This window comes from Mesoplodon bidens (assembly GCF_964165515.1).
Source record: "Mesoplodon bidens genome assembly, chromosome: 14".
Lineage (NCBI taxonomy): Eukaryota > Metazoa > Chordata > Mammalia > Artiodactyla > Ziphiidae > Mesoplodon > Mesoplodon bidens.
In genome coordinates, this window is record NC_138170.1 from 66,073,843 (window position 1) to 66,090,005 (window position 16,163).

Consider the following 16,163-nt stretch of genomic DNA (forward strand, 5'->3'; position numbering starts at 1 on the left):
GAGTGTTTTCTTCTGTTTAAGTGAAATACCCACTAGAACATCCATTCTTGGTTTTGTCTCTACTGCTAGAATACATGCAGTCCTTCAGAAATTCAAAGAAACGTAGCACCTCCCCCTCATAGCATTTCCTATATTTGGGGGTGCTGCATGCTAATAGACATTTGATACCATTGAGTCTCTTTTGTCCAACTTCAGCCTAAATTCCATACTGATATATATTTTTAATTGGTTCAAGAGAAACTTGTGAAGTTGCCACGAGGTATGCATAACAAACAGGGGGCATATTCTAGACATAAAATTGCAGTCATTACCTCTGGAGGAGGAAAGGGCCATGAGAGAAATAATAGCATTAGGCCTAGCCACAAGGCTGCTCCTGCTTTACATACGAACTTTAATTAATAAAATAACAAACACTGGTAGCACATAATTGGAAAGTCTATTGGGCCCCACCAAGAGGGAGGGAAAAATGGCCCACAAAGGACGGGCTGGAGCCAGAAAATACAATTGCTGGTGGTGTGCTCCTGGCGTTGTTTCTTTTCACTTGTCTCATTTGTTGTCTGCATGTAAAAGGGTTTATTAGTCAAAAGCTGTCACTTATAACCTATATCTATTAGAATGGGTCTAGAAAGGATCAAAAATTTTATCGTTACAGGTTCTGACAAGTGTTACTTCCCATAAATATTATGTAGGATTTGTATAAGATTTCCCATATTTGTGTGAATACATTTGAGATACACCACACACACACACACACACACACACACACATTTGTGACTATTAATTGTCTGGCAGAGGCAGAAACAAAGGTTGTAAATGGTTTAAAATGCACTATCTCGGTAATTCCCCCAATATGAAGATGCTTCTATGATAAGATCTTATTAAAATATAAATTCTGATTCAGCAGGTCAAGGATAGGGCCTGAGACCCTGCATTTCTAACAAACTCCCAGTCATGCCAACACTGCTGGTCCACAGACCACACTTTGAGCAACGAGTATCTAGAAAACCTTCACCATACACACCCAAAAGATTTATGTATTACTGTAATATGTTACAGGTGTATAGCTCTATAGATACGGTAGAAGGAACATAGCACCTAGTATGGAATCCAGGTCTGCAGCATATGGGCTTAGTGACCATGCATGACATACTTAACCTCTCTAAGCCTTAGATTCCACATCCGAAAAATGGGTATGATAATATGTACAGGAAGGGATGTTGTGAGTGTAAAATGAGACAGCATATGTACGAGTGCCTAGTATAGCTTTCTAATATTCAATAAAAAGTCAGTTAATGCAGGAATAAATTGCAGACGTAGGGAATGGACTTGAGGACACGGGGAGAGGAAGCGTAAGCTGGGACGAAGTGAGAGAGCAGCATGGACATATATACACTACCAAGTGTAAAATAGATAGCTAGTGGGAAGCTGCTGCATCGCACAGGGAGATCAGCTTGGTGCTTTGTGACCACCTAGAGGGGTGGGATAGGGAGGGTGGGAGGGAGGGAGATGCAAGAGGGAAGAGATATGGGGATATATGTATACGTATAGCTGATTGACTTTGTTATATAGCAGAAACTAACACACCATTGTAAAGCAATTATACCCAATAAAGATGTTAAAAAAAAAGCCAATTAATGAAGCGCTTTATCCTGTAGGCCACCAGATAGAAACTGGTCTCATTAAGATCAAATTCCAAGAGTGTTTTTTGCCTACTCTAGGTACCTGAACTTGACTGTCAAGATCAAACCAGGTCTACCTGATTTGAGTATCCATATATAATGATATCAAAAGGGTTATTTAACCTAGGGCTATGTAAAGAAAATGGAAGATTTCAAAAAGGACTTCAGCCTTCAATCTGTTCACATATAGTTGCTCTATACACTTAGATACAAGTAATTAATAAGGGATATTCTGTAAGAATTGATATCCGTCCTCCAGTTCTTCTATTTAAGAAACTGTTGAGGACCTTATCCTGTAGGTCCAAGATGATAGTTCTGGTACTGTTTGCATCCTCAGATCATCCCTGCTCACCCTCAGCCCACGGCTCTCTCACTCTCAAGGTCATTCTTGGTCTTTGCCCAAGGATTGTGTGGCAGCCACATGAAGACCCTCTGCTGAGGACTGTGTCCTCCCACACTGCAGGAAAAACACTCCTTCTATACCTTGGTGATGGTGAGCACATCATAAGCCACTTTTTAGCTATTTAATAATTGCCTTTTACTCAAAGTCCAAGATGAAAATGGACCCCTCATCGAGAAGGCCAGGCTGCTTCCTGCACTAAGTAGCCCCATCTTCCCAGTGGTCTCAGCCTAGGCTGCACTTTAGAATCACCTGGAGAGATTTGAAAAACTGTCAGTGCCCAGGACCTACCCAAGGCCAATTAAATCAGAATCTCTGGGGGTGGAGCCCAGATGTGGGTTGTCCTGAAAGCTCCCCAGGTGATCCTAATCTGCAAAGCATGTTGAAAACCACAGGTTTAACCATTTCATTCACTACATGTGAACTCTACTTTTACATTCTTTAGTTCACTCAATCTTTTTTTTTTTTTTTTTTTTTTTTGCGGTATGTGGGCCTCTCACTGCTGTGGCCTCTCCCATTATGGAGCACAGGCTCTGGACGCACAGGCTCAGCGGCCATCGCTCATGGGCCCAGCCACTCCACGGCATGTGGGATCTTCCCGGACCGGGGCACGAACCCGTGTCCCCCGCATCGGCAGGCGGACTCTCAACCACTGCGCCACCAGGGAAGCTCCACTCAATCTTTATAAGCACCTTTTAAGGCCAGCAGGGATGGTATGGTTATTATCACAAGTTTGTCTATGAGAAAATAGAGGTTCAGAAGGAGTAAGTGGTTGGCTTAAACTCATACAGTTAATTCTTTCTGGCCTTGGAGAACAAACTCCAAGTTATCCCATTGTCAACAGGCAAGGAAACAAGGATAGAGTGACAAGCCACCTGAGAATGAATGTTGATACAAAGAGCAGTTGCTTCTGGTGTGTTCTGGAAAGGCAGTGGGACGAGTGATAGAAGCAGAGGGGCAAGGCCCTAGAGGCTGCTCTCTAGTTCCATGCTTCTCTGCAGATTTTGATGCAGTAGGTCTGGGGTCAGGCCAGAGATTCTGAATCTCTAACGAGTTCCCAGGCAACATGGATGACACCAGCCTGAAGAGCACTTTTTGAGTAGCAAAGCACTGACTGACTCTTAGAGGCAGAATCTGGAATCACTGGGAGTAAGTACAGGTGAGAAATGGTTAAGTGAAAGGCTTTAGGTTCTGCACTGCCTGTATCTTGAGAAAGAACAGCATCTGCCTGGTTACCTCATCTTACCAAACACTCAGTGGATGAAAAAAATAAATGGCCAAAAAGCATGCTTTGCTAGCTTCTCACTGGCTGCCAGCAGGCAATCTTATTCCAAACCTTTTGCATCCATTTCTAGAACTAGACTTTGCTGAAACTCAGAGAGTGCACACCTTGGCTTGAGTTTGGCTATAGATATATGTTTTCTAAATAGGTGGTAATATTGTAAGATGAAAGTTAATTTTTAATTCTTCGATTTATTCATAGCACTAAACTGGATTAAGTGGCCATCTTGACCCAAATCCTGACTATCTTATGTCAAGTGTCTTGACTTGACTGTCTTATGTCTTCACTGTCAAGTGGCTCTGATTACTTTCCCTTTTGCTGTACTCAGCACAATTGCAGTTACTCATTTAAATTCAGACTTCCTGACTAGACGATAAGCTCTTTGAGGGCAGGGAAGATATGCATAATGTACAGCACAGAGAAGGTATGCAATAAATATTTGTTGAATGAATGGATGGTCATGTCTCTCAAGGACTGATACCAAGAGGGAGCCCGGTAGACCTCTTCAGGAGCTAAGGATGCCATCCTAAGCACCATCCCTCGGCAGCCATCCCAGTTCTCTCTTGCCCAGGCTTATTGTCATAAAATATAGTGCAGGAAGATGGAGAAAGCTCAGCAGTCACTGGTCTATGGCCCCGTGTCTATTGTATAAGACAGGACTGTATCTCACCGACATGCTCATGCCACTAGCAGAATCTACTTCAAATGTAGTTTCCTAAGAGCAACTGAGAACTATACAGTTTGCCTACAGCCAGTTGGCTGCGAAGTGGGTAGACCCTCCTCACTTTCTTGAAACCTGACCCCTGGAATGCAGGCAAATGCTAAGGAGCTTCACAGGATACAGAGCTGGTTTCTGTCCCTGAGAGGGGAACCTGGTAAAGAGGAGGGTCTTCTTGTATATGTATACATTTTCATTCCTTCTTACATTGATCAGCTCCTACCATGTGCCTACACTTGACAACTACTGTGAATTCAAGGTGAATAAGACAGTCTCTGCCTTAAAGCAACTTGTGGCCCAAGGGGGATGAGGGTAGGAGGGAAGACAAGGCAGCAGAGCTACACCCCATGACGGTCCCCCCAGCCTCCGTTATAAGAGTTCAAACAAGGGGGATGTCATTTCTAAGACAGATTATAAGAAATGGCTCCATGAACAAAGAAAAACAATTTATTTTTTAAGTGACAAGAAGGAAAGAGGAGGTAGAGAAATGGAGGGATCAAAAGCACAGAAGCAGAAAAACGCACGGCAGGTGCAAATCTGGCATGTAGACCTGTGGGGGGAATCTAGGAACCCACACTCATTTAGCCGCAGCCTGTGGACTCCTGGGTGAAAACTCTGGCAGTTCCCACAGCTTATCTGGTCACTCTAAGGTAATACAGACCTAAAGTCTCTTCAAAACCCAAAACACAGGCGTATTGAGAAATCAAAATTCCCATCCCGTCAAAACTTCGTCTTGCTTAAAGTCAGGGCGTCCTCCTTTCCCCTCCCCCTACCACTCTTAGCCCTATTGCAGATTAAAAGTCTGGAATCGGGGAGAGGGTGATCATTGACCTCTTCCTTCTTCATCCAACTCTCCTCCTCTTCTTGCTAACTTCTGACCCGTCAAGATCTTCAGTGCAGGGGAGGAGAAGAGGTAAGGAGAACAGGGAAGCTCTTACTTGGCCCAGACTGTTGTCGTGTCCTGCGTTGGTATTCTCCAGATGTGACAAGTATTTAAGGCTTACTATTTCTCACAGGGGGCACTTTTGCGGTTGGTTTGGAGGTCTACCTTTTCCCCCAGTCCCTCCACTATGGCTGGGAATCTTTTGACTTGACTAGGGCATATGTGTCTCCCATCCGGTTGGTCACTTACTGCTTACTCTGCCTTTGGGCATCTCAGGATACCTGCAGCTTCCTTCTGCTGAGTTCTATTTACCCCTCCAAGCAGCCCTTGCAGGCAAGATCTAACATGACTGACATGGGCTCCTTTGTACACGGCCCCCTCTAGTGTAGTTTATGTGCAGCCCTCATGCATTTTTTTTTGCCCCAGCAAACTCTGGGAGTGCAGGCCACCCAAAATTGTCACTTCTCCCTTGTTCTGCCATCAAAGCATCTAAGCACCCTCTTGTTCAGACTTTAGATTTTCCAGGTGAGAGCTTGACACTAATCCGCTGTGCTCCCAATTTACAGGGGTAAATGTTGAGCGCTTGATATAGTAGCACTAAAACCACCCTCTCCTGAGTTGGACGGAAAAGGGAGCCGTCTTCACAGGCAGGTGAAGTGAGCTGGAGCTCAGGATACACCAGAAGCACCTTCCCAAAACTCTCTCCTAGTAGTCAACCACCAACTTCTTGATATCCACAGTCTGGTTGAGGGATTAAGAAATGTGTACCCTGTTTTCATCCACATCTCTTGAAAGCCCTGTATATCGCTATGCTGTCAGACTTCCCATTGAAATGTAGTATCTATTGCCTCAGGGCTTGAGCGAAAATTCCTTTTTAATATTTTGTTGCACTATGTATTATCTCATCTAATTGTCCCTATGACCTTGTAAGGTAGATAAAACAATTCCCTTCCTAGAGAATAGAGAACTGAGCTTCAAATTTACCAAAGTGGCAAGAACAAGTTTTGAATCCAGATCTCTCACACTTTAGAGCGCTTAGACCATCCTAGGAGGATACATGTGGCTCAGCAAAAGTACTTGATAAATATCCATTGAATGACTAGAAAGTTGATTTGTCTAGATTTTAGAGGAATGTGAATGGCTTGATATTAATTGATGGGGAGTGAGAAACCATTGCAGAGTCACAGATGGCAGTGATAAACAGGAAAATGTGACAGAGATATACAGAAGAACTTAGAAGGGAGAGAGAATGGATAGGGAGAGGCACTTTTGGAGGCTATGGAGAGAGTACAAAGAGCAAGTTACAGAGGACATGGTGAATGTTACTTTAGCGTAATGAGGATAGAAGCCAGATCGAAGGAACTTAAAGAGAGAATGGGCGACAAGGAAATAGAAGCAGTGGTTACGTACCAGTTATCCAAAACGTTAACATCTGAATGGAGGTACAGAAATAGGTTGCAAGCCACAGGAGCTAGCAGGATCAAATAAAAAATATTTTTCCAGGATAGGTGAAACCTGGTCTTGTTTGTAAATAGAGGAGCCAGAAAGTACAGAGACTCCGAAGGTGCTGAAGAAAGGAAGAGCTGTTATTGAGAGCAAGGACGAGGGTAGCAGGGTGGAAAGAGAAGGGGTTAGAAGAAAGTGAAGGACACATCTTCCTATAAGACAGGAAAGGAAGAGAGTAGGTGGATAAATAGATAATTATGCTGTGGGAAGAAAACGAGGTTGAAGGAGATTGCACCTGATACAGTAACTCTTTATCAGTGAAGTAGGAATCAAAATAATGGATCGGGAATTGGGGACCAGGAGGTAACAGCGTCAGTAATCGAGGAAGAGTTTGAAACACCCGTTGTGCTATGTGTGGTAAGCAATCAACTGTGGGAATCACCAGTGGACGAATAAGTACCATGAACGTGAACCATCCAGGACATTAAGGTCCAACAGTCCAAATCAGCAATATTCTGTGGCCAGGGAGCAAAAGGAGAAAAAGCATGTAGCAAGCATTGTCCCAAGCTGGTCGCTGCAGGATAATGAGCTGAGGGCTGAGAGGGTTTAGTTAGCAAGCGTAGGATTAAAATTTCCAGCCATGGCATCCAGAGTGCTCAAGAAAGCCAAGTGGGACCAGTGAAAAAATTTAACAGATTTGTGAGATTATCCTGGGATATGCCATGGAGACAAGTATTTGCTACACTGGATTTGGGAAAATGGGAAAGGTATAAGCGAAGAGGTTATATGGTTATATAGACCAGGCTTACCAGGCTCAGGGGTGGTCTTCTTAGTGAAGGGCTGGTATGCAACAGGGCCGGGAGTCTTCTGCTTCAGTGCCTCATGGTACGTAACCTCTTTGATCAAATCGTGAGTCAACCATGAGTTGAGAGGCTAGGAGAAAAGCAGTAGTGATTTACAGAGAAGCATGTCTTCAAACAATGGGAATCAGAGAAAAGGAGGGACCATAGCTGATGAAAACTCCAGGTTGCCACAGGACATAATTTATCTTCCTTTCCATAATAGCCATTTTTATTACAGGATCTGAACAGGAATATTTAGGACAATGATATGCTGTAGTTGTCCTAAGTTTTAAATGTTTTTTATAGATTGTCTGTCAAACATACAACCTCTATTATTTTAAATACAAAGACCAGAGACCTTGTTTATAGTATATACTGCCTCTGGGCATGACTGTACTTAAACTTTCTGAGATAGATTAGTTACAGCTCCCTTTCACATGTCTTAGGGTACAATGCCATAGAAACCTTTAATAAAGACACAATGAAAACATATAATTATATCTTGCTTTAGGCAAAGTGTGCACCCTCATTCTGAAAGATACCACATTAGGGCTTCCCTGGTGGCGCAGGGGTTGAGAGTCCGCCAGCCGATGCAGGGGACATGGGTTCGTGCCCCGGTCCGGGAAGATCCCACATGCTGCGGAGCAGCTAGGCCAGTGAACCATGGCCACTGAGCCTGTGCACCCGGAGCCTGTGCTCCTCAATGGGAGAGGCCACAACGGTGAGAGGCCCGCATACCGCAAAAAAAAAAAAAAAAAAAAAAAAAAAAAGATACCACATTAAAAGATCTTTATAGGTAGATTCTTATCTCACTTTTGCCCACCAGAGGCCACAGGTATCAAGTCATAGGGTCTCCAGTTAGCTAAGACATGACATGGTACCATTCAAATAAAATAATTACACTCTTTGGGGAAGGAATAAAAATCAATGATACCTAAATCTCTAAAAGAAATTGAATCACAGAATCACTTGCCCAAGGTCACAAAGTGAATTGGGGCCACAGACAATCATCTTTGGGTCCTCTTTAGGAAGTTCATTTAATACCCTATTGATCTCGATATACCCTTAGAGGCAGAATCTTGTGAAGTTTAGGATGATGACATCAACCTGAACGAAGTTCCAAAATTGCCCATCAGTTTCGCCCTCCCAGCTCCTTGAAGCTTGGTGAAAGCCACTTTGGGAGACAGCGAGCGAGATCAGGCTGTGGGTGACCAGCTCTCCTCACGGGGAAGACCTTGGCTGAGTCTCCAGCAAAATCCCTGAGAATTCCAGGGAGGTGAGCTACCGTCTCCTTTCAACAGTAACACCTAGTCCTTCTGGCTCTTCTCTCCCTCGCAGCTCCGAATGTCCTGGCTCATCCGTGGAGTGTTGCAGGGAAACGTCTCCTTGGTGCTGGTGGAGAACAAAACCGGGAAGGAACAAAGCAGAATGATCTGGCATGTTGCCACCACGGAAGGCTTGAGCTTGTGGCAGTGGACGGCGCTGCCTCTCCTTGATGTGGCCGACAGGTAGGCCTTTACCCAGCCCCATCAATCCCTTTTCCTCTATCAGCCAAAATGCAGAGGGGGGCCTTGTCTTCCCTCCCCCTATTCCTTCTACCCAAGACACATATCCAGATATGCACAGACACGTGCACACACAAACGTGCACACACACACTTCCTGCAGGCTTACAGGAAGCACTGAGTTTCTCTGAGGGATTTCCATGCTAATGAGATGAGTATCTCTCACACCTCTGGCCTGGCCTGATTGGCTGCCTCCAGTATCTGTAGGAAAAAGTAAAACCGAACAACTCATATGACCCCCCAAAGAATAATCAGGTTTTATATGTACATGGCATTTTCTCTTAATTAATGGATTTTGCCGTACTTTTCCATCTGACATGCTATTTATTCCTTATTAACAATAAGAAAACCTGTGACATAGGTAGGACAGACCTTATGTATCCTCATTTCTGCCCTTTTACAGGGTTCTCCTTCCCTGAGAACCAAAGAGGTGAAGCACCAGCAAGTTGGCATTGGAGTGAGGACTGGTGCTCTGACCAATCCCAGTCCAGTGCTCTGTGGAGCCTGGTCCCCAAAGCAGGTGGATGAGAAATTCTTCAGTAAACAGGGGAGTGCTTCTACCAAAGGCCCTGATTCCTAGTTAGATTCTAGGACTAATGTCCTCTGTAACCTTAAACTTCTCTGGACCTCAGTTTCCTCATCTTTAAACTGAGAGGGTTGGACTAGAGGATCATTAACTCCGCGTGGCTCAGAAATGGAGCAGTAACTTCTCTGCTCAGCTGCCACTTGTCTCCCCAGGATGGCACCAGTCTGCCACCTGCAGTCGGCCTGGAGCAAGCAGTGCCTGACCAGCACAGTTGCTAATGTGATGCTCCGCTGTGTCACACTGAACTCTCGACCGTTGGTGCTGGTCTGTTCCAGACCAAAAAGTGACGGGGAGGGAGGGACTCATTTATATAAATGGGACAGAAAAATGGATCTGGAAGGGATCTTTAAGCCGTCTTTAATAGGCTAAATGTCAAACCCTACGATCCAGAGCAGCCTCTGCTTTTGACTCCCCAATACATTCAAATTGCTGTTCTAGTGGATCCTTTGAAAAATGAGGGCAAAGAGCTTAAGGCAAAGTGGAGGGTGATGCCCGTTGACACACAGCTTTGTAAATATATAGCTGGGTCTCAAACTCTTCACCCAGATTTCAGAGTCTGCTATTTCCAAGAGCTCATAACTCAAGCTGTGCTATCATAAGATGATGCCATCAACCTCTGAGCAGCAGCTTCCCGCTCCTTCAGGTGTGTGTGGGTTAAAGATCAAAGCACTTGGACATCCCAGGGCTCAGTGCTGCCCCCAGGACAAATGGATTTAATTAAAATGGAGGAAGGGGTAGTGTGGGCGCCCTCACCACAGACTAGTCTTCTGTCCTTCGGGATTGCAGGGGCCTGTGTGCAGGGGATGGGGAACAGGCGGGTAATGCCAGAGTCCTCCCTCCTGGGAAATGCTAAATTAATTCAGATGAATCAAAAGGTTTTTTTCTCCTCAATCCAGCAAGTCCTCTCTCTTTCATAGCCACTCCAGGGGATTTGAGGCAAGTAAGACGTTGATTTTGTTCACTCCCATCGGCTAGAGTTTTGTTTGAAGGAGACTTTGTTCTCAGCCTCCCTCCTTCCTGTTAAAGGCTGTTTACCAGACTGACATTTCCAATATTGATACTGAGACCAAACCGTCCTGTGGGGATTCAGACAAAGGCCAGCTTGGTTGAATGATGCCTCGTGACCTAATAAACGTGCAGTTACACAAGTGGCCCCATTCACCAGGTGCCTGCCCACCACTGACATGCTCTGATGTGGGATGCCGCCCTCCCCACTCCCTGGAACTAGAGATGATACAGGAGGCATCAAGACCCAGAGGCAAATGGAACTGCAAGAGAATGAGGCGGAGCAGCTTTCACTTGCTAAAATCCAACTAGACTGTAGATGTGACTGCCCCATAAAACTAAAGTAGAACTGTGGACGACAGAGCACAGGCTTTAGAGTCAGAGAGTCCCAAGTTTAAACACTGGCTCAGCCGCTTACTAGTTGTGTGACCTCGACCAATTGCTGAACCTCTTTGGGCCTTGGCACCTACATCTGAAAAATGAGTATAATATCAGTACAATTTTACAGGATTATTACAAAACTAAGTAAAGTAACTGTCAAAAGCATCTATGTGTAGTACATGTCAGTGAAGTTTATTTCCCACACCCTGCATCATCATCCCTTAGTTTTGTGGCCTCAGATAATTTATTGAATACGTGGCACAAATCACAACCGCTGATCTTCCAAGTCAAGTCATATTCTATTATTTTTCAAATGTTTTTATTTTATTTATTTATTTTTGGCTGCATTGGGTCTTCTTTGCGTTGCGTGGGCTTATTGCAGTGGCTTCCGTTGTTGTGGAGCACAGGCTCTAGACGTGTGGGCCTCAGTAGTTGTGGCGCGCAGACTCAGTAGTTGTGGCTCACGGGCTTAGATGCTCCGTGGCTTGTGGGATCTTCCAGGACCAGGGATTGAACCCATGTCCCCTGCATCAGCAGGCAGATTCTTAACCACTGCACCACCAGGGAAGTCCCAAGCCATATTCTATTAAACAAAGATAATAAAGTCTACCTCTTAGGCTTGGAGAAGTAAAGTGCTTGGTGAACTGCCTGGCTTACAGTAAATGCTTAGTCAGTAGTAACTACTAATAATAACTATGATATAATAATAATAATAATAATATCCCCCCATCTAATGCCTCAGAAAAGGCTAAGATGGCCAGTTTAGCAATAATAACCAGTCATGCAACCCTAAGATGGGGGTACGTGTTCATGTGAATTTGTGGTCATCAGTGCTCTGTAGACTTCTTATAAAGGGGAAACACATTCTCCCTCTTACTTTCAGGGAGAGTGAGCTATAGCTGCCCAGATTGCCAGAAAATGAAAATGGGAGGCTGGAGAAGGTAGAGGAAGAAAATAAATAAGGAAAGAGACAAAGAAAATGGATAAAAGGCAAAGATCAACTCCCTTCCTCCCAACCCTGAGATAGACATTGGCACCTTACCATCTGCCCACATCCCATGGCGTGTCATTAGGCAGGTCCTGGCTTCAGCTATTCAGCACCTGCCTCTTGGACAGCTCCCCAGCCATGGACCTTGAGAGGGCAAGGACTTCATTCCCTATGCTGTCCCAAATCACCTCTGCTCCCAGGTTCCCCAACCTCCAGACATTACAAAGTTTTAAAAGCAACTTTATTAGGGCTTATGGATTAGCCCTAAAGAGCTCCCAGGCTCTAGAAACTTGTCATAGCCCCTGGGCATTACATGAAAGTGGCCTCCACTTAGATATGGCAGTGACCTCCTGTCTTGTCTCCTTGCCTCCATTTTTTATCCCCACCCAATCCAGTCTACACAAGGAAACTGGGATAAACTTTCTGAAACGTAAATCTAATTATTCCTCATTTTTTACATCCTTCCATGGCTTCTGTGGTTTTTAGAGTGCCTTTCAGTTTCCTTTAAAGAGACCTTCATTTAGGCCCACATGTGCTCTATCCAACCATAACTTCACCAGCCCCTTTTTATACATTCTTCTATTACTCTACCTGGTAACCTCACTAAACTTCTTTCAACTCAGTTGCATCGTGATAAGTTCTTACTTCCAGGCTTTTGCACCTGCCATTCTCTCTACACGCAATGTTCTTCTACCTTCCATCTCCCTGATTACTACTCTTCCTTAACTTTTTAAAGAAGCATCCCCAGACCCCTAGACTGTATAGTAAACATACAATACAGTCTCATGACTCTTGAAACACCTTGTAATGATTTATCACTCTTTGCTCTCTGTTCTTATTATCTAAATATACACGCCAACAAGGCAGGAATCAGGTCTGTCTTATATTGCAGTTTCCTGATTGTCTAGTACCATACCTAACACATAGTGTGCCCACAATAAATGCATGTTGACAGAATGAAGTATTGAGGGAAATTGCACGTATTTTCAAATTCCAGCTGAATTAACTGGGAATTTCACTTATTGGAATCCATCTAATATTCTTCCTCGGTTCAAACTGCATCTAACAAAACAGATAGAATCACATTTTAAGAAATACTACTACACAGTGTTCTGTATATCAGAGCAATACCTGTGTCCCATCAGATGAACCCAAACAGCATTTGTTACTCTTGGGACAGGGAGTTCTCTTTAGAGACTTGCCTGGTACCTGCGCTCTCTTTGTCTCTGGGCACTGTCCTGCCACAATCACATTGTAAGAAAGACTTTGATCGTAATTGTGTGCCCTGGTCCTTGTGAGTAGGGAGACCCAGAACTGGGCACTTGAGAGGAAAGAGCTATATTCAGATTGCTCCCACCTCACAGCAGTCCTTCTGTCAAGACTCAGAGAATGTGCCATAGGTGTATACAGGCTGCTGACAGGGAGGCATTGATCCATGGAAGGATATTTCTTCTGTCCATTTACAAACCGGCAAAGTGATAGAAACAATGCCATAGTCTGTCTTCATCATGAAATGATAGGAACTTTGCAACCTACTAGAAATAGTAGCAAGAAAAAGCTCCAAAAGCCGTGCCCAAGATGTTTTGAGCAGTGGCAACGTCCCTGGAGTAGAGACGTGTGCTCTCTAGGCAATTTCTTTTTCTATTTTTTTTTATTTTAACCTTTCTTTTTTTTAATTTAATTTTATTTACTTTTTTATACAGCAGGTTCTTATTACTCATCCATTTTATACACATCAGTGTATACATGTCAATCCCAACCTCCCAATTCATCATCCCACCACCCCCACCCCCTGCTGCTTTACCCCCTTGGTGTCCATATGTTTGTTCTCTACATCTGTGTCTCTATTTCTGCCCTGGAAACCGGTTCATCTGTACCATTTTTCTAGGTTCCACATATATGCGTTAATATACGATATTTGTTTTTCTCTTTCTGACTTACTTCACTCCGTATGACAGTCTCTAGATCCATCCACGTCTCTACAAATGACCCAATTTCGTTCCTTTGTATGGCTGAGTAATATTCCCTTGTATATATGTACCACATCTTCTTTATCCAGGCGTCTGTCGATGGGCATTTAAGTTGCTTCCATGACTTGGCTATCGTAAATAGTGCTGCAATGAACATTGGGGTGCATGTGTCTTTTTGAATTATGGTTCTCTCTGAGTATATGCCCACTGGTGGGATTGCTGGGTTGTATAGTAGTTCTATTTTTAGTTTTTTAAGGAACCTCCATACTGTTCTCCATAGTAGCTGTATCAATTTACATTCCCACCAACAGTGCAAGAGGGTTCCCTTTTCTCCACACCCTCTCCAGCATTTGTTGTTTGTAGATTTTCTGATGATGCCCATTCTAACTGGTGTGAGGTGATACCTCATTGTAGTTTTGATTTGCATTTCCCTAATAATTAGTGATGGTGAGCAGCTTTTCATGTGCTTCTTGGTCATCTGTATGTCTTCTTTGGAGAAATGTCTATTTAGGTCTTCTGCCCATTTTTGGATTGGGTTATTTGTTTTTTTAATATTGAGCTGCATGAGCTGTTTATATATTTTGGAGATTAAGCCTTTGTCCATTGATTGATTTGCAAATATTTTCTCCCATTCTGAGGGTTTTCTTTTCATCTTGTTTATGGTTTCCTTTGCTGTGCAAAATTAGGTCCCATTTGTTTATTTTTGTTTTTATTTCCATTACTCTAGGAGGTAGATCAAAAAAGATCTTGCTGTGATTTATGTCAAAGAGTGTGCTTCCTATGTTTTCCTCTAAGAGTTTTATAGTGTCCCATCTTACATTTAGGTCTCTAAGCCATTTTGAGTTTATTTTTGTGTATGGTGTTAGGGAGTGTCCTAATTTCATTGTTTTACATGTAGCTGTCCAGTTTTCCCAGCACCACTTATTGAAGAGACTGTCTTTTCTCCACTGTATATCCTTGCCTCCTTTGCCATAGCCTAGTTGACCATAGGTGTGTGGGTTTATCTCTGGACTTTCTATCTTGTTCCATTGATCTATATTTCTGTTTTTGTGCCAGTACCATATTGTCTTGATGACTGTAGCTTTGTAGTATAGTCTGAAGTCAGGGAGTCTGATTCCTCCAGCTCTGTTTTTTTCCCTCAAGATTGCTTTGGCTATTCAGGGTCTTTTGTGTCTCCACACAAATTTTAAGATTTTTTGTTCTAGTTCTGTAAAAAATGCCATTGGTAATTTGATAGGGATTGCATTGAATCTGTAGATTTCTTTGGATAGTATAGTCATTTTCACAATATTGATTCTTCCAATCCAAGAACATGGTATATCTCTCCATCCATTGGTATTATCTTTAATTTCTTTCATCAGTGTCCTATAGTTTTCTGCATACAGGTCTTTTGTCTCCCTAGGTAGGTTTATTCCTAGGTATTTTATTCTTTTTGTTGCAACAATAAATGGGAGTGTTTCCTTAATTTTTCTTTCAGATTTTTCATCATTAGTATATAGGAATGCAAGAGATTTCTGTGCATTAATTTTGTATCCTGCAACTTTACCAAATTTAGTAATTAGCTCTAATAGTTTTCTGTTGGCATCTTTAGGATTCTTTATGTATAATATCATGTCATCTGCAAACAGTGACAGTTTTATTTCTTCTTTTCCAATTTGTAGTCCTTTTATTTCTTTTTCTTCTCTGATGGCTGTGGCTAGGATTTCCAAAACTATGTCGAATAAAAGTTGTGAGAGTGGACATCCTTGTCTTGTTCCTGATCTTGGTGGAAATGGTTTCAGTTTTTCACCATTGAGAATGATGTTTGCTGTGGGTTTGTCATAGATGGCCTTTATTATGTTGAGGTAGATTCCCTCTGTGCCCACTTTCTGGAAAGTTTTTTATCATAAATGAATGTTGAATTTTGTCAAAAGCTTTTTCTGCATCTATTGAGATGATCACATGGTTTTTATTCTTCAGTTTGTTAATATGGTGTATCACATTGATTGATTTGCATACATTGAAGAATTCTTGCATCCCTGGGATAAATCCCACTTGATCGTGGTGTATGATCCTTTTAATATGTTGTTGTATTCTGTTTGCTAGTATTTTGTTGAGGATTTTTGCATCTATATTCATCAGTGATATTGGTCTGTAATTTTCTTTTTTTGTAGTATCTTTGTCTGGCTTTGGTATCAGGGTGATGGTGGCCTCATAGAGTGAGTTTGGGAGTGTTCCTTCCTCTGCAATTTTTTGGAAGAGTTTCAGAAGGATGGGTGTTAGCTCTTCTCTAAATGTTTGATAGAATTCACCTGTGAAGCCATCTGGTCCTGGACTTTTGTTTGTTGGAAGAATTTTAATCACAGTTTCAATTTCATTCCTTGTGATTGGTCTGTTCATATTTTCTATTTCTTCCTGGTTCAGTCTTGGAAGGTTATAC

At 42.9% G+C, this 16,163-nt stretch overlaps 1 protein-coding gene across 1 annotated transcript in view; it reads left to right on the top strand.

Moving 5' to 3' along the window:
• The window catches only part of ALK (ALK receptor tyrosine kinase), a gene marked incomplete at its 5' end in the record, with an annotated part of 708,017 nt that overhangs the window by 602,764 nt on the left and 89,090 nt on the right, over nucleotides 1–16,163 (top strand). Inside the window, one exon of the mRNA XM_081254750.1 lies at nucleotides 8,589–8,758. Coding sequence (XP_081110876.1) covers nucleotides 8,589–8,758 — 170 coding nt within the window. The remainder of the gene's footprint in view (nucleotides 1–8,588; nucleotides 8,759–16,163) is intronic.